Here is a 19274-nt window from a genome sequence, read left to right on the forward strand (position 1 = left end):
CATTTGCATGAACATTGGCTGCTCCTCATCAGTGACAGATGTCATTCATTCACTGACAATAGACTCCAAATTCTTGATGAGCAAACATTTAAATGTTTACAGGCTAGGTTCAGACAAACATTCAGCACTTCAGATTGGTGTGTGAAGCTTAATTGAACCTCCAAATACTTTGCATTAACTACACACTTCCAAAAAGATTGCTGGGTGACTAAATTCCTTCCCCAAAGCAAGGCCCAGCTTCCTTCCTCATAAGCAGCCAAAAAAACTTGTCCAAATGCTCATATCCTCCTGTACCTCTTTCTACTCCCAGCTTTCGTATATCAACAAATCCGGCAGCTTCACCGGTAGGCCTGAGTTACCACTTGCTTCACACTTCCTTGACCTCTGGATTCTGTCTGGGTTAGTATCTGAACTCCCAGCTCACATAAGATTGAGAGCTTTTGACTACATTTCTTTCCTCTCGTAACCGTATTTCCTCTTGCCACTTTTCTAATCCCTGGCTGCCCCTTTGCCTGCAGGTCTCTCAGCTATACCATGGTGTGATGTAATTAGTAGTTATTTGGAATTAGAGCCCAACACACTGACTTTAAATATCTATAACTGGGTGCCTCCCTACTGGTTTTGTTTAGTAGCTGTATCTTCAAGGTTAATTTGCATTTCAGTTCTCTTGGCTCTGATTTGGAAAAAGTCATCTAATCCTCCTGGAATTATAAATAGGGCTTCTGATTTCAGTTTTAAAAGATAAACACTCCCTTATACGAGGAAAAAAAAGATAAAAGATAATTAGTCTTTAACCAATAAACATCACATAAGCACCGGAAATGGTTACCTCTAAGTGTTTATCTACACTGAACAGCAGTGCAGGTTACAGGGGTGAGATTTCTGAAGTGCACTAACGTGTTGTGCATTTATTGGTCTGTGTAGACCCTGCTGGTGTGCACTAAGGAACACTGCAAAGACATAATTCATTACAATTTATATTACTATAATGCAGTGGTCTCCAACCTTTTTATGCCCAAGATCACTTTTTGAATTTAAGGGCAACCCAGGACCTACCCTGCCCCTTCCCCGAGGCCCCGCTCCTTCCCCAAAGCCCCACCCTGCTCACTCCATACCCCACTCTCCATCGCTTGCTCTCCCGCACCCTCACTCACTTTCACCGACTGAGGTAGAGGTTTGGGGTTTGGGGGGGTGCAGGCTCTGGGAGGGAGTTCAGGTGCACGAGGGGGCTCCAGGCTGGGGCAGAGTGTTGGGGTGCGGGGTGCTGGCTCTGGGAGGTGGCTCAGGGCTGGGGCAGGGGCTTGGGGTGCAGGAGGGGGTTTGCGGTGCAGGGGGGGGGTATGGGGCACTGGCTCTGAGAGGGAAGTCAGGGTTGGGGCAGGGGGTTGGGGTGCAAGAGGGGGTATAGGTTCTGGCTCTGGGAGGGGGCTGGGGGTTGGGGTGCAGCCTCCCGCCGGGTGGCATTTACCTCAGGCAGCTCCCGGTCGGCAGCGCAGTGAGGCTAAGGTAGGCTCTCTGCCTGCCTGCTCCGGCCCCACACCACTCCCGGAAGGGGCCAACGCGCCCCTGCGGCCTCTGGGAGGGGCAGGGGCACGTGGTTCCGTGCACTGCCCCTCTCTGCAAGCACCGCCCCTGTTGCTCCCATTGGCCAGAGCACCCTGTTCCCAGCGGGAGCTGAGAGGGCGGTGCTTGCAGGCAGGAACAGCGCGTGGAGGGAGACCCCTACCCCCGCCCCACTCTCCCATACGGGGGCATGCTGGCAGCTTCCCGGAGCGGTGTGGGGCTGGGGCAGGCAGGGAGCAAGCCTGCCTTAGCATCAGCCCTGCTTCACCTCCAGAGATCGCGACCAACTGGGAGGTTCTCTAGGATCGACCAGTCAATCATGATCGACTGGTTGGTGACCACTGCTATAACGAGTAATGTATATGTTACTCATTAGAGTATATACAAAGAGAGAGCCCCAAAACACCCTGATTTTTGGACATCTACATAAAACTCAAAAATTGCTAAAAATACTCCCTCCAAATGAAATTAATACTACCCCCCCCAAAAAACAGAAGGCCTAATTATAAACAACAGATTCTATTGGAATTCACCACTGTGAGTCTCTTGACACAGGCACTGACTTCCCCTCTTTCCTGTAGGTGCTCGACCCCACCCTCTGGCCCCGGCCCTGCCCCCACTCCACCCCTTCTATGAGGTCCCGCCCCTGCCCCGCCCCTGCCCTGCCTCTTCTCACCCCTTCCCTGCCCCCATTCCAACCCCTTCCCCAAAGTCCCTGCCCCAACTCCGCCTCCTTCCTGTCAATATTCCAACTCCTTCCCCAAATCCCCACCCCGGCCCCGCCTTCTCCCCTGAGCATGCCATGTGCCCGCTCCTCTGCCCCTTCCTGGAGCGTGCTAATGCTGCCAAACAGCTGTTTGGTGGTGGCTGGGTGGGAAATGCTGTGAGGTAGGTGGAGGAGCGGGGACGCGGTGCGCTCAGGGGAGGAGGAGGAGGTGGGGTGGGGGGTGAGGGGAGCTTGGCTGCCGGTGGGTTCAGAGCACCCACTAATTTTTCCCCGTGGGTGCTCCAGCCCCGGAGCAGCCACGGAGTCGGTGCCTATGTCTCTTGATGTAATTTCCTATGAAGCAGAATTGGTTGTGTAATACCTTAAGTTATGGAAAGTTTGGATAGGGATTTTTCATTTTTACATTCAAGCTAATTAAGAAGTTATTTAAAGGAGACAATCATAAATTCTACACTTATAACTGAAAGTAAAAGTGGTTAAAATAGGTTCTATGACTAAGTCATTCATATTATGTAATATATCTTTAGGAAACCTTTTAGTGTTTTCTTTTAGAACAAAGTTAGCAACAATTATCTGATTCTTGCATTCCTTTAAAGCACCCAGGTACGTAGTAATGCAGTGACATTTTTATTTCATACAAATACCATGAGAATGGAATTAAGTATAAAAGATTAGTTGTACTTTACTTTCTTGCCTTAATGGTAACAAACTAAAGATTACCATAGATTGGCAAACAGAATCAATACAAGGATTTTTGTCTTTGTGAAAGAACTTGATTTTAAAATTCCAAGCTAATTGAAAGGTGAAGACCCTGTTTGACTGATAAGCAGATCAACAGCACATTTGCAGAGTATCATCATCGAAGCATATGCTATGTCTGTGAGAATGCTGGCGCCAGGTCATATCACATCAATGTGGGTTGAATGAGCTCTTTCAAGTAGAAGCAAATATTATGATTTTTACATGCCCAGGATTCTGCAAAACTTGGCATGAGAGTTGAAATTATGTTCCCTGTCAGATACATCCCCCCCACCCCCTTTCTGGTATAAGACACTACTGCTAGGAGAGAACTGCTTTTCATATCATCAGTGTGCATGCAAGAAAACCCAGTCCATATGCCATTTACAAAATAAATAGATTCTGGGCACACAGCTAACACAGGAGCAACCTGGTTCTCATGCTTTTATAGTGGATTATGTTTGTTTCCATAGGAAGGGAAAGATTATTTTTTGCAATGTCTAAGAGAAGGCAGTAAAAATATTGCAGTGCTATTTATAAAATTAAGTGAAAGAGGTGACCTGCTATATAGTGGAAAAACAGACTTTTGACTGTTTCAGACATTTACAGGTATTTTCGTTGTAATGTGTAAATCAGACATCAAGCAGTTAATGAAAATTGTCACTTTGTATAATTTAACATTTATGACCTGTATATGCACAGCATAAAATTGAATGCGAAATTAGTGTCAAAGAGAATGATTACTGTATTTGAAATGGGGGCTATCCACAGTGGTTTGATTAAGGAAGCCATTTGAAATAATTCTTTGTGTGTGAAGATACTGTATCAAAAGCTTTGATATATAAGACAAAATTACAAAGCAATGGGGAAAAACAGGGAGGGAACACAGCCCGAGACCACTAAGTATTTTGATCCCATTTCTATAATCTGTATAGAGCTTTTGAACTCTTATGAGAAATAACCAACATCCTATTTGGCCTAGTATAACAATGTTTTATTTAAGTTTTCTTATATTTACTTACATAACAGATTATTACATTGGAAAGATAATAGTAAACCAAACCAAATATAAATAGTGTAGTAGATGGATGTTTTTTTAATTGAGTAGTTTTAGTTTTATTTTGAAAGGGCCTAGATATAAAAGTGCATGCTGTCATGAACAAGTTTTGTGCGTTGCAGGGTTGGAAGGAAGGTACAAAATCAAAGTTGTTGTTTAAGGGAAAAGGGGAGAGTATAGCAGTCATTTTCTTCTAGTGGCTGGCTCCTTTACAGATGAATCAATCAGTGATGCTAGTAACGATAGCTAATGGAGATTCAACTTTATTTTCGTCAGGTAGAGCTGCCAACTGGGTGGTCTGAAAACCCCAGGTCAAATCTGAGCAGGAATGGAATGCCCAGAGTGAAACAAAGGGAAATAATATCAAATGTGGGTGTATTCTGCATTTGATGTTCATTTTCTTGCAAACCATAATCATCTCAGTACAATACCCAGGATATTCTAATTCTAACTCACCTATTTTATTCACTCCAGGATGCACTTAGGTATATGTTGTATTAGTTTAGGTGTTGAAACATATATTACTGTAGAGCTGAAAGGATGCATATGTATGGAGGGTTGCTGTTGCTGCACAAGCATGTGAGTGCTGCACATCAGGAGAGTGTCTTTTAGGTTCTCTGTATGGTAATCAGGGCCGGCTCTAGGCACCAGCAAAACAAGCTGGTGCTTGGGGCGGCACATTTTTAGGGGCGGCATGGCCGGTGCCAGAATGCCACCCCTAAAAATGTGCCCCGGCCGCCCTAGCTCACCTCCGCTGCTGCTGCCACGGCGCGCGAAACAGCTGATTCGCGCACCGCTACTCGCCCTCCCTCCCAGGCTCTCAAACCTGGGAGGGAGGGGGAGATCCCGAGCGGCCGCGGCGCGCGAACCAGCCGTTTCGCGCGCCGCTGCTCCCCCTCCCTCCCAGACTTGAGAGCCTGGGAGGGAGGGGGAGAAGCGGCGCCCGCGCCGGGACCACTCGGAGTCTCCCCCTCCCTCCCAGGCTCTCAAACCTGGGATGGGGGGAGACTCCGAGTGGCCGCGGCGCGGGCGCCGCTTCTCCCCCTCCCTCACTCCTAGGCTTGAGAGCCTGGGGGGAGGAGGCAGGGCTGGGGATTTGGGGAAGGGGCGGAGTTGAGGCGGGGCCGGGGGTGGGGTAATTAAAGAACGGGGGGCGGGGGCGGCCAAAATTGTTTTTGCTTTGGGCGGCAAAAATCCTAGAGCCGGCCCTTATGGTAATGTATATAACTAATATTGTCAAATCCCTAGAAACATCTCAACCCTCAAACCCCTTATTTTCACTAGCTTTTTAATAAAGAAATATAATACACTAATGATACCAGCTGATTACTGAGATTTCAACCTACAGAAGTCAGGGAATACAAAAATGAGCTTTTCTTGTTGTATCTGTGGCTTTTGTGATGCGTTAATGCCCTCTCATAAGCATGCTCATATTTGCAGTTAGGCTAAGAGGTACATTTTTAGTTAGTGGAGGTTATGTGACTAATCCCGCATTCAGGTTTAACAGGAGTCGTATAGTTAAAAACAACCCTTTGAAAGCATAGCTCTTAATAATTCTAGCATTAACAGTAGGGTGTTGGGTCTTCCAGGAGGGAAGTTGCCATTGTCTGTCGCCAGCTATTCACATGAGGCTGAGGGGAAGAGTTGGCTTTTTCAAAGGACTTTGTATCAGGGAAGATCTGCCTTAACCCTTATTCCATTAACAGGGATGCCCTTCAGCTATATTAGACTTAAGTGCCCAGTTATTCTGTTGCTTTCCAAACACACTACTCCTCCTGCATCTGCTCGCCTACTTTGCTGAAAGAACCATTATAGTGGCACAGAATGCAGCCATCTGTAACCACTTTATTGCTGTATATTAATTAGAGCTAGATCAAGTACAATTTATTTAGCCCTTTCTTCTCAGATTTATCTACTGACAGGTTGTGATTTTTACTGATTCTTTTTTATTATTCTCTTCTGTTTACTTACTATCTGTGATAATCTATTGTGCTATTTAAAAAAGTTGTCCAAATTGCCATCAGAGCAGATCTGGGATGCAAATAATCTTGCACATAAAGTTTATAAATATTTATTTATATTTATAATATGAGGTTTTATTTTGTGTAAATATTCTTGCAAAAATCAGAAAGAGGAAAAGAGTGCCAGAGATACAAGCAAAACAATAAAGAAGATTTTATTTGCAAGAATATTAGTGAATACAATTTACTAATAAAACACGAGTGGTGGACAAAGTACACCATCAGTGCTGTCCTATGCACTTGGTACGTCCTCTCTGAACAGCTAATGCCTTAATGGAATATTGACACTTAAGAGAATAAGAGTGCTGCCATTGCACTGAAGTTGCAACATTGTTCTTCAGTGGAATGATTAAAGAATGGACTAACAGGGAGAATAAATGTACCATGTGTTCTGACAAAAGAGAGTGTGTATTACAGATGTAACATATCTTTGATCATGCACAGTTACTTTAAAGAAGTTTTAGTTCTTTAGACTGGTATTTAGTCAACGATACCTTTTAGCGAGTTAAATACCAAACAATAAAAATTCAAGGTTTTGAAATATATGATGACCAAAGTTTCATGCTGTCCTAAAACATCCAGGCATTTTAGTCTGCTACCAAGGGGGATATAGTCAAGGGGGAAAAAAGGGGTAGAAACTAATAGAATGCCTCTCCCCATTTCCATGAACCACTTCACCAAATTCAGATGGATCAAAAGCTCATTATCTGACTACTAGTTTCTTTTAGAGTTTATTATTTTTCTTCCAGAATGATGATTTAGTCATGATTTCTTCCCTTAACCTTATAAGCACAAGTTCCAAATGGAGCGTTAGTTGGAGTCTCTTGAATGGAAATCCTAATAACACCCTGTGTATGGACAAAGCAAGTAGACCTATCTTTTTAGATATCACTGTGTTATTGCCAGTTTGCTGGACTCTTACCCAAAAGGTTATGTAACAAATGAGCATGAATTTTTCACTAGCAGCTTAAACACAGCAGATGCCATCTCCTCTGGAAGTCACACCTCACTTTATGACCATTCTGAAGTATTGGCACCACGTGCTGTGTTGAACCTGTCACTTACCTGTCAAGAAAAATAATATTGTACATGAGTAACAGAGGAGAGAAAATCCTGGTACACATGGGCTCTGGACCCTGCCAACATGGCAGGCTGGGTTGCAGCAAGTTACTTTTGAAAAACATAAGCATAAGTATTTTGAATGGAAGAGGCTGAAAGTGGGGATTTAATTGTATATTATAGGACTTCTGGGTGAATGTAGTTTCCCAGCAGGCAGTAGATCTAAAGGATGAATTAAAATGCTAAAGACTGAACTTGATTCAGCCTATGGCACTTGTACTTTAATCCAAAATGTGGGGCACAGCTTGTTTTGTTTACCTGAGTAAACTTAACTGACTGTAGAGAATAACTTTATGTGGGATCAAGGTTCCTATGAGGAAAATGCAAGAAAGACTTTGCTCATTTAGCTTCTGTCTTCTGATGATCATTGGGCATAGTTAAAGGTGTGAAAAAATAAACTGTGGACACTAAACCATTATGAATTAGAGCATCTAATTGTTGTATTGCTAACATTCAAGCAAACAGAAGGGAGGAAAATATACTTGTTTTCTCCTGTAAATGTGATTAGCTTTGAGGATTTACCAATCTGCCTCTGAGCTCCCATCTCTATTGGTCATTATCCATGTTCTTCAGGACAATGTTCACTTAGGTTTGATTCTGCCACCTTGACATTAAGCAGTAGCTATGTTCAATGGGACTACTTGTGTGAGTGAGCACTACTCAGTCTGAGTATAGTTGGCAAATTGGTCCCTTTAAAGGTGACCTGAAAAAGCAAAATAAAAGTTGAGGTAAGATAGGTTTCTGTGCTGAATGAAATCACCATGCAAGTCATGGTAGCATTTAACACAGAAGTTCAAACTTACATTTTGTACATTCTTTTTTGTCCATCTGTGAAATCCCTTGGTTTTTCCTGGTTCACAGAAGATATCCATGATTACCCCATTCTGTGAAATTGCAAATATCAGCTTGTATAGTATGAAATGAGACTCATGGAATTTGAAAAGTTGCATTAGTGATACTGGCTGTGTCAGTAAAGTAGAGGAATTGTATGTGAACAAGAAAATTTTAAAAAAGAAAGTTAAAACTTACTTATGTTTTGAATGCCCCACCACATCCTGGTCACTTGGGGGCATTCAGGACTTAACTCTGTGCTTAATTTTATTTTGGCATTCAAATTTGCCTTGAAGTCAGTACTGGATAATATCATCAGTGTGCGGTGAATTACCTCTCAGCTATGTGTGCAAGGATCAACATCAGTATTAGAGCTTGCTGAGATGTTTTCCAATAGAATGTTTTTCCATTGGAATATACCATTTCACTGAAATTGCAATTTTCCATGGGAATGTGTTGATTTTGACAAACTTTCATTTAGAACTAAAATTAAATTATTTTGTTATTGTCAAAATGCTCCATTTCAACATTTTTTGAATGGAGCATTTAAATACACCTTTACCTTGATATAACGCGACCCAATATAACACAAATTCAGATATAACGCGATAAAGCAGTGCTCCGGGGGGGCGGGGCTGGGCACTCCAGTGGATCAAAGCAAATTTGATATAAACGCAGTACGATTTTTTGGCTCCGGAGGACAGCGTTATATCGAGGTAGAGATGTATTTCATTTTGAAATGACTTTGTTTTATAAGTTGATTTTTAGTACATTATTTTATATTATATTATAACTTAAAGTTGAAATTGAAACAAAACATTTCAATTTTGTCAAAATAAAATATTGTGATTGCCCAAAAAAAAGTTTTTGAAAATTTTAGTTCATGGGAAATTTTGAAATATGATATTTTGTTCCCATTTGGAAGAGAACAAATTTAAAAATCACAGAATTTCCTACAGTTTTCTAATTAATTATAGTAATTATAATTAGATAAAATATATATTAACTAATTATAGAAAGGCTCTTCTAGAATGCCTTCTGCTCATGAAAAGTCAGAGGAGCAACTCATTGTTCGTTCACTATACAGCCAGAAAAAGTCAACTAGGTTACTTAGCCAAAATATTCTAAATAGTGAGTGTCTTGTATTTATTGCATCCATGTTAAGCATTGGATTCAACATTTTTTTTGTAGTATACAAAGTATCTCTTTTAGAGATAATTTATATAGTAAATAATTACATCATTTATTATACATCCTCATTGATGAATAGTCACAAAACACTCAGAAAGGTAAATAACATTTGAAGAAGCAGATGTGGAAAAATATGTAGCAGTGATGCATGAATTATGGCAGTGGTTCCAGGGGGTGCATCAACTCATCTAGATATTTCTTAGTTTTACAACAGGCTACATAAAAAGCACTAGCAAAGTCAGTACAAACTAAAATTTCATACAAAGAATGACATGTTTATATTGCTCTATATACTATACACTGAAATTTAAGTACAATATTTGTCTTCCAATTGATTTTTCAGTAATAGTGTGACTGCGACACTTTTGTATTTTTATGTCTGATTTTGTAAGCAAGTAATTTTTAAGTGAAGTGAAATTTGGGGGTTCACAAGACAAATCAGACTCCTGAAAGGGGTATAGTAGTCTGGAAAGGGTGAGAGCCACTGAATTATAGCATAATTTGTTGCAGAATAGCTACAAATCAATAAATAACATAGAATATAAATAAAGATATCCTATCTCCTAGAACTGGAAGGGACCTTGAAAGGTAATTGAGTCCAGCCCCCTGCCTTCACTAGCAGGACTAAGTACTGATTTTGCCCCAGATCCCTAGGTGGCCCCCTCAAGGATTGAACTCTCAACCCTGGGTTTAGCAGGCCAATGCTCAAACCACTGAGCTATCCCTCCCCCCTAGACATAATATACTAGACATTAATTAAAATACACAGATCTAATCTGCAAATTATTACTTGAAAACCTTTGACTTGAAAAATGTAGGCATTGCCCAAAACAAATAGGAAACTTTAGGCATATACTATTCCAGTATGGAAAGGACTGAGGTATAGGGCCTCATTCAGCAATTCATTGGAGCCCCATTGATTTCAGAGGGACTCAGAATGATGATAGGAGTATGCCTGGGCCGTCTGATTGCAGTATCTAGGTTGTCATTCTTATTGCTATTCCTTCATTATGGCAGACACAGGAACTTCTCTATTTTTTGAATAACTATTCAGAATACATATTGTTCTAATAGGACTAAAAGGCAGTCCAAACTAAATGTACAAGTTACAACAACACAGTAAAGTAAATAGTAAATAACAAAACACACCGCCACCACCACCACATCATAGTAAATTAACAAAATCAAAAAAGCAGACAGTCCTAATAAGAACTCAGTCATCTGAAATGGTAACAAATGACATCGATTGCAGCCTGCTGGGAGAATGGAAAGGGAACATATTTTACTCACAAATTGTGAGGCTTTTTTTCTTAACAGCCTAGCAAAAGGAGCAGCATAAACATACTGTGTCTTCCATTTCCTTTTTGTGTATAACAGAGGTAAAAATAGTGAGCTGTTACAACAGACAGCTAGGAATATAAATATATTTGCCTTAAATGCATATAAATAAAATACCATTCATTTATTTAGACGTATACTAACATCCATTAAAAAACGCACATATCCCTTGCTGTAGGAGCTTGTAGACCATGCAAAAAGTCATTCCTGCAACCCCCCTTCAACAATTAATCAATATATCCACAGCAACCAACAATAATCCAGCAGCAGAAAAAAATGCTTGAAATGTTTAAGATCTCAGCAGACCCTTCCCATTCATTCACAACTAGGGAAAACAAATATGCTTTTCAGCATGCCTTACAGATAATTAAACTGGGGGTATGTCTACACCACAAAATTATGTCAAGCTAAGTTATGTTGACGTACAGCCACTGCAGTAATTAAATGGTATTTGCATGTCCACACTACGTTCCTCGTGTCAGCAGTGCGTGTCCTCACCTGGAATGCTTGCACCGATTTATCTGTCAGTGTGGGGCATTGTGGGATGGCTTCTGAAAGGCATCAGCTATCAATGTAAGCAATGCAGTGTCTACACTGACACTGCATCAACCTAATTATGTTGACCTAAGCGCTATGCCTCTCACGGAGGTGGAGTTCTTAAGTTGACGGAGCGGGCGAGTGGCTTCTCTCAAGCTAAGACATGACCTGCAAACATCATTTCTAAGGCATTACCTTGAATCTACATAGACATGCTGGGGGCTTTTCAATCAGGTGAAGTTAACGGATTGAATTAACACAATTGAAGAAAGTGCCCTTTTTGGCTGTGTAGACAAGGTCTCTCTCTTGGGCCTGGTCTCTATATAACACAATTTATATCCATTTAATTATTTAGTTGGGAGTATGTTTATACCAATATAGTTAAATTGGTACAACTCTTAGCATGGGTAGAATTATACTGGGTAGAAAGGCACTTCCACTGTTATAACTTATTCTCTTAAATGTAGGGAAATAAGCTATTCTGGTATTAAACATCTTTACATAGGTATAATTGCAGCTACACCAGGGAGCTTTACCACTTTACTGATATTTGTTTCTAAACCAATATTGCTGAAGCACTACTAAACCTGTGTATAGACAAACCTTACACGATTGAGGCCCTCTGATTGCAACTGTGACAGTAGACTGTAGCATTTCTAATGATCTACGTGAAGCTATCACTTATATTCAAAGAAGGGGAGTAAAAATAAATCTGCTGAGTAATAATTTGGTTTCATGCAGATCTGTTTTGTTGATACAGAAATAGTTATCCTCTGGCATTTTCCTTTTTGTTCAGTTCCTCCTTCTGCTTCTCCTCCTCCTTCCTCCTCCTTTCTTCTTCTTCTTCAACTTTGTCATAGCCTGGCTTTAAAGTATTTAACTGTACAAATGTAATGTTCTCTTTGTGCCGTTTTTATAATAGAATACTATTACTTGTCTAGCACCATAAGTTTACATGCCACTTAAAAAGATGTAAAATATGTTAAACATAAAATGAAATTGCCACCTTGGAACGCTGACAATATAAAGACACAAAGTGGTACCATGCACTTAGAAAAGTGAGAGTGGCTTATAGTCTGAACATTCTTGCTGGTGAGCTGCACAGCAGAGGTGGATTTTTAGAGGTGATTGAAAGGAGGAAGGAGGGTGCTCGGCTTACAGGAATCTGTTTCATTCACAAGGGGTGGCAGGAAAGAAGGCTCAAATACAGCAGTGGGAGAAGAAACAAACGGAGCAGTAAAGAGAGCAACTCCTTAGGCAATGGAACAGCTTGTGGGAGGAAATGAGGGCAGAGGTATAGGCAAGAGTAGAGTTGTGTAGAGTTTTGAAAGCAAGGAGATTGTTTTTCTGCGGGCAGGAGAGGAAAACCATTACAGACTAATGTGACTATCGAAGGTTCAAATCGTCTGACGTTTCATAAAATTAAACATTCTATTTCTGATTTTCACAGGAAGATGACAAAGCTCTCAGAAATATTGTTCTGAGGTAGCTAGCATGACCACAGCTAATGTAACACAATGGCAAAGTGTGTCATGTCACTGTCAAAGGGCTAGTCTAGAGGAGAGCAGCTTGCTGAGGCTACTAGCCACAGAGTTGCTCAAGCAGTAGAAGTCTTTTGCTGTAGTGCTGCAAGACCTTAGGTTCAAATCCTGCTTATAACTCATGCAGTAGCTTGTTCCACTAGAGACATAGAAAGCTGAGCCTAGTGGCATAAGCCACCATCTGTATCTGTGGTGGTGGTGGTGGTATGGTCTCTAGTGCTACAGCATGTATTCTATGTCAAGTCTGGAGACTTTCAGCATTGCCCTAATACCACATCTCATGAATTTTCAGCTGCAACCTAACCTCCTTATACATAAAGTACCTTATAGAAATACTGCATCTGCAGTGCAAACCCAAGAAATTATGGTGAACTCCAAAATCTATCGAATCTGTCGATGGCATCTTGGTGTTGCCCATCACTATATTTGAGCACCATTAGGTTTTACAGATTCCCAAGAAACAATTGAAGTTTCTGATAATAAGAGTAAGTTGTCAAAAAATGTTAGTTTTACAGCGTGTACAACTTATCTGAAAGAAGAAACAAGGTTATACATAGACTATGTAAGTCTATGTGAATGGTACCTATGATGTGTGTGTATGATGTGCAATTTTGGTATTACTAAAGAAATCACTCTTCTGGATGTGTTATATTGATGGCTGGACTGCACAAACAGTTTGCAAAGCTGAGTCACTGCTATAGATAGGCTTGGAAGGATTAGATTTTTATTGGTAAATTTTGGTAAATTTGGGCTGTTTTCCCTGTGCATGCAATCCAACCAAAATATGACCATCGATGATAATCAAAATCTACAGATAGGCAAAGTAAGAAAAATGCTGCTTGAGAACTTATTAGAGTTTGATGTAAGGGTATTTACTTTTGTATATTTTGACATGTGATGTTGACAACTTTTAAACTTTTTAAATTGCAGTGTCCGTTGTCATTCAATAATCATTGTCTGCCTCACATTGTCTGACACCGCCCCACCCCTTGGAGTTGCCATAGTCAGACTTGGACGCGGAGTTGTACACCTCTAAATGATGCCGGCTCTGGTTGGAGCGGCACCATTCAAGACAGGAGGTGGGGCAGACTGTCCCCATGATGCCTTGGCCAGCTCAGTGACAGATTCCTGTGCAATGGTCCTTTTGGACCCCATGGGCGTACCATCAGACCCAGGGGTCATACTCAAGAAGGTCGCTGTCAGTCACCTCAGAAGGACAGGCTCTCCCACCATCTTCCATGGCTCAGGAACCACATCGTGGCACCAAAGCTGGCACCAAAGCCAACATTGAGATCGGGGCCAGTGCCACCCCCAGCGCCAAGTACGAGGTATCGGCATAGGGTGACCCCCATGAGCCGGAGGGACTCAGGGGCTCAGTCCCGGACTGGGCATCATCTTCATCTTTTCCATACGAAGTGGTAGTGAGGACATCAACAGCACCGACTCCTATGGACAACAGAGTTCATCAGGAGCTACTGAGGAGAGTGGCCCAGAACCTGGGTCTTCAAGTGGAGGAGGTGACTGAGGCAACGGATCCTATGGTGGACATTTTGGCACCACTGAAGTTCCTGGGGCTACATACACCAGCCACACAGAGAAAAAAAATTAAACCTCAGCCTCTTCTGCGCTTCTACTTTGCACAATCCAGGCAGGATTACAGCAGGAAGCAGGACAGGAACAATAGGCAAAAGCCACCTCAGCCCCCTTCCAACCACGGCCATGGTTCAGCGAGGCAGTCCTCTGGTCCTAAGCATATCTTTTGAGGGTGCGCCTGGGGTCAACGCACCAGACCAGATCTCGGAACCTTCTCCCTGTTTCTTGAATCGTCTATCCCACTTCTGTCATGTGTGGGCCCAGATAACTTTAGATCACTGGGTCCTGTGCATGATAGAATTGGGATATTCTCTCCAATTCTGTTCTCTCCCTCCCTCCCAACCCCCTTCTCCATCCCTCTTCAGGGACCCCTCTCATGAGCAGCTTCTAATACAAGAGATGCCCCAAATCTTCTTCATTTTTCTCTCACAAGCTGTCCTACAATATAATCAATAGAAATGTTAGCGTGATGAAGGGAGCAAGGCTTACTCCCAAGTTTTAATTTTCCTTAAACATGGAGCAGTATTTTCATTAATCACTTTTGTTGCCCAATAGATACCTGATCTAAGGGTTTGATCCTGATCTCCCTTACACAAGCATAAATCAGGAGTAATTCAGCTGAAATCAGCACAGTTACACCAGTATAAACAAGATACGAGATCAGAATCAGGCTTTACACCTATAAAGTGGCATCTTTCCCTAAGAATGTACAGTGCATTGTATGTATTGGAAATTCAAGCTGTCTTTTTTTCTGTTGGGGCAGTAGTGGTGATTTTTACCATGAACAGCACTTTCTGTGTACTTGTGAATTACATCAGATCCGTAGGATTTGGGGAGAAGAGTTGGGCTAAATAACTTGCAGTGAACACCAGAAAAAAATCAAGATAGTATCAAGGTTTTGTGTGAAAAAGCAGAATCATTTTGCAGATTCAAGCTTGTGTCTGTTGTGTCATTACTCTTTTCCATAAAAATAAAAAAAAAATCCTCAAAAAATAGTCAGTGGCTGAAACGACCCCCTTTTTTTTTATTGCTGATGAAATTTGACAAGACCTGTGAATGAATTTATTTTATAAGAAAAATATTTAGATATTTGCAATTCTAGTCAGGAGTGGAGTGTTATTAAATAAACTCAGTGATGGTCAACTGATTGTTAGTGCCCTTCATGAGGTGTGTGTCCCTTTTGTAGTAACTCCAGTTAATTCCTCCTGCAGGGCAGTAACACATTGGACTGTGTATTAATTTAAATACCCATTATTGTGCTGGCCCTGATGTCACCTGCACAGCAAGTGTAAAGAGGTTAACATTTTTCATTTTAATACAAAATTCATGCCTTTGTCCTTTTCTCAAGAGGGCTGTTACTGCTCCATTTTAAACTGTGCCGATTGATATATTTTAGTGATTCTGAGCTGGTCTCCTGCATCTAACAGTGCTATTTCTCATTCCCATCAGGTATAAGTTTATCTATTCATGGGGCTGAAAAGCGTGTGCAAATCTATCAGAGGAGAAGTGCAGGAAGCCATCCGCTATCACAGCGTTTGCCTGTGGTTAGGCATTCTTCACTCCCACAAGTCAGAAGGTCAATAAAAATGGAAGCCTCATCTTCTGGATCTAATATACCAGCAGTTACTAATGGAAAAACAAAAATCCATCATGCAGGTAACAAATACCACTTGACAACACTTTTCGGTTTTTCAGTTTGGTTTACAGACTGGCATATGCTATGAATCTTTGTATTCATAATATCAGCTAATGCTTGCATGGAAATCAATAGATTGATGGTCATTCTGTCTATTTTTGGTATGCTTGTTCACAACAGTTGTGAGTTCTGTCAGACAAAGCAAGAGTTAGGACAGCTGGCTGATTTATGGGGAATTGGAACTAACAAATCAAGTGTCCTTTTTAAAACAAAAAACAAAAAAAACAACAATTACAATATTCCACAGTAATGTCCAATCACTGCCACTTACAGTGCTTTGAACTTTTTTTATAGAATAGTGGTGCATTTTATATTTGATTAACTTAATAAACAATGAGCTGGATTCAACCCTCTGAATTCTGTATGCAGCACTGTGTAACTCAACAATCTGATTTCTTGATTTGATGATCACAGCGTGTCATAAATCAGAGTGCAGACTATGGTTTGATTCCTGTGCTAGATTGGAAAAATCTCTAGGACTGAAGGAATAATTTTAGTATGGATTAACTGTATAGTAAAATTAACCTTTTTTTAAGAGGACAGAGTCTCCTAGGCACCATAAAATCCTAGAGGACAACTTGAATACACTCATTGTTAAGCAAATTTCCAGAGCTACTTCTAAAGTATTTTTTTTCTTATTCCAAAGGAATACATGTGGAGATGCCATGTTTAAACATACTTTTGCAGTGCAAATGAAACTTCAGATCTGAATGAATTTAAGATTAGAGCTGCGAAATAATGTGGTTGGATTTTGTGGCTTACACAGCGCAGGATCTCACTGGACTTTCAGTTTTGTTGCATTTAAAAAGGTCATCACTCCCCCCACGTAAATAAATAGGATCTGTTGTCTCAATGACTAGGGATTTATATAGGAAATAAGAGAGTTCCATTGCAAATCTTTGCAAGCTGTATTTACACGATCTTGCAGATTATTTAGTAAATGCAGTAAATTAATTATTTTAAAAATTACAGTGGAGTTAAATACAAAATATGTGTTGTCAGTTGCTATACAATTTGTATTGACTTGAATTTTGGATTACGATATTATTCACAACAGCACAAGTTATGCATATCTTACTAAACATGTGCTAATTAAAATGTTATAGTAACCCACACCATCACATATTTTGCTTATGCCAATTACTTTGTCCATTTCTTAATCTTTTTATTTTTAGCTTCTTTTTTTTTTCTCCTTTGAAGCACATTAGTTGCTATTGGTATAGACAGAACTTCATGACATCCACCTGCAGTATAATGTCAACTGACAGCATTTTAAAAATGTAAAATCATGTTTTGTGAAATACAAATGTTTACATAATTATCATGAACATGTACAGCATGTTATAGTAACAATATTCATTTTTGTAGAGATGTAGATTATTTATTCAGTCATGAATATGGTTTATGGTTTAATACTAAATAATACATACAGAACAAAAGAAACAAATATTGACACTGATTTAGGAAAGTATTCCTAATGTGATGGATTTCAACATGTCCCCACATGCTTTCCCAAATTGGAGCCATTAGTAGGTGTCAGAATGGTTTTTGGATGACATTTTTCTGCAGACGTTAGCTTCCTATAAAATCATGTAGGGTTAGTTCATCTCTTATTTATGGTGTATATGTTGTTTTTATAAAAGAATTAGCAGCCTGTGTGGGACAAACCAATTGTGAGACCTGATCCTATTTGCCCTAAACTTCATTTGAAATTAACTCCCACTGCAGTCAATGGGTGAATATTAGTAAATTGTTTTGTAATTACGACTCCTATCATAGATATCTTAAAATATCATACTTCATTCGGTATTGCGGTAAAACAACGTTGTGATTTAGGGCCTTAAATGTGATTCTATATCAGAAATCAAAATTTGTTTCCCTTTCTAAGTTAAATAACAAAAATCCCACATACATGCAACGTAATTCTAAGAAATATTGATCTGGGATATCTTCTGTAATAAATATTCCCTCCTGAGAGAGAAGATTCATATAAATTTAAAGCATATTTTATTAATTCATATTGAATGACAAATTAAATGTTGCTGTCTTTAGTTCTATAAATACGTACTTAAACACTGTTTGTTTTTTAAAAAAGACAGGTCAGAAATGGGGTGGTGATGGTGAATTGAAAAGGTTATCACTCTTATTAATAAGAGAATCACAGAAGTTATCAAAAAATAGGACTTTAACGTATTTTGTTCTCAGGTCATCCCCCTGCCATTGCAGGGCTGTTGCCTATATTATATTATTGAATAATTTCTTAAGTCTAATTTTAAATAGCTCAAGCTATTTAAAAGTATCAGAGTGGTAGCCATGTTAGTCTGGATCTGTAAAAAGTAACAGATAGTCCTTTGGCACCTTTAAGACTAACAGATGTATTGGAGCATAAGCTTTCGTGGGTGAATACGTCTGACGAAGCGGGTATTCACTCACGAAAGCTTATGCTCCAATACATCTGTTAGTCTTAAAGGTGCCACAGGACTCTCTGTTGCTTCAAGCAGTTGAGTTTCTTACTCCCCTCAGAGGTAATATTCACCCAGTCATATAGATGTCACCATTAGGGAAGTTTACTTTATATTCAGCCTCAATTTTCTCTTGCTCAAGTAACATATTCAGAACATGAAGAGATTCTGATTAAACTGGAAATCTAGAATAGGGCTATGAAACCTTGAAACAGTGGTTCTGACTTTCATTAATCATAGAAATCAGAGCTGAGGTAAAAATCAGACTCTCTTTTATAAAGTGCTAGATCAAAAAGGAATTTGGTTTTCTTCCTCTGACAGTGTCCTGCTACTGTTTTCTACACACAAAGATGCTTATCTTTGTCATTTTGCTTCCTGCCCAGAATGGTACCATTTAATGATTTATCAATAATTATTTTCACTTATTTATTTTGAATAAGACTGAAAGTAACCTAAGTTGTAGTGAAGACAATGATAAATTTCTATATGCAGGGCCGGCTCCAGCATTTCTGCCGCCCCAAGCAAAAAACAAAAAACAAACAAAAAAAAGCCGCGATCGGCGGCAGCAGTTCAGCAGCAGGTCCTTCGCTCCTAGAGGGAATTGCCGCGGGTGCCACCCCTCTCCCTTGGCCGCCCCAAGCACCTGCTTGTTAACCTGGTGCCTGGAGCTGGCCCTGTCTATATGTCATCCAGTGGCTGCCTTATCAGACAGCACTTCTTTTTTAGGTTGTCCCATCCCGTCCCCATACATACAATTTTATTTACTAGTGGATAGTACTGCAGCTGCAATTGGATGTTGTCAGGAATGAGGGCCTGCAGCTGGGCCTGGGATCAGCTAGCTAAGGACAGCTGAAACCCCT

The 19274-nt window shown here is 40.4% G+C and overlaps 1 protein-coding gene across 3 annotated transcripts in view; it reads left to right on the plus strand.

Moving 5' to 3' along the window:
- Positions 1 to 19274, plus strand: part of ANO4 (anoctamin 4) — a 269643-nt gene that overhangs the window by 54460 nt on the left and 195909 nt on the right. For all 3 annotated transcript variants that reach the window (XM_008178773.4, XM_065561354.1, XM_008178774.4), the window contains exon 2: positions 15706 to 15912. In XM_008178773.4, the coding sequence (XP_008176995.2) occupies positions 15843 to 15912 (70 nt within the window). In that variant the 5' untranslated portion in view covers positions 15706 to 15842. The remainder of the gene's footprint in view (positions 1 to 15705; positions 15913 to 19274) is intronic.

This window comes from Chrysemys picta, chromosome 1, assembly GCF_011386835.1.
Source record: "Chrysemys picta bellii isolate R12L10 chromosome 1, ASM1138683v2, whole genome shotgun sequence".
Classification (NCBI taxonomy): Eukaryota; Metazoa; Chordata; order Testudines; family Emydidae; genus Chrysemys; species Chrysemys picta.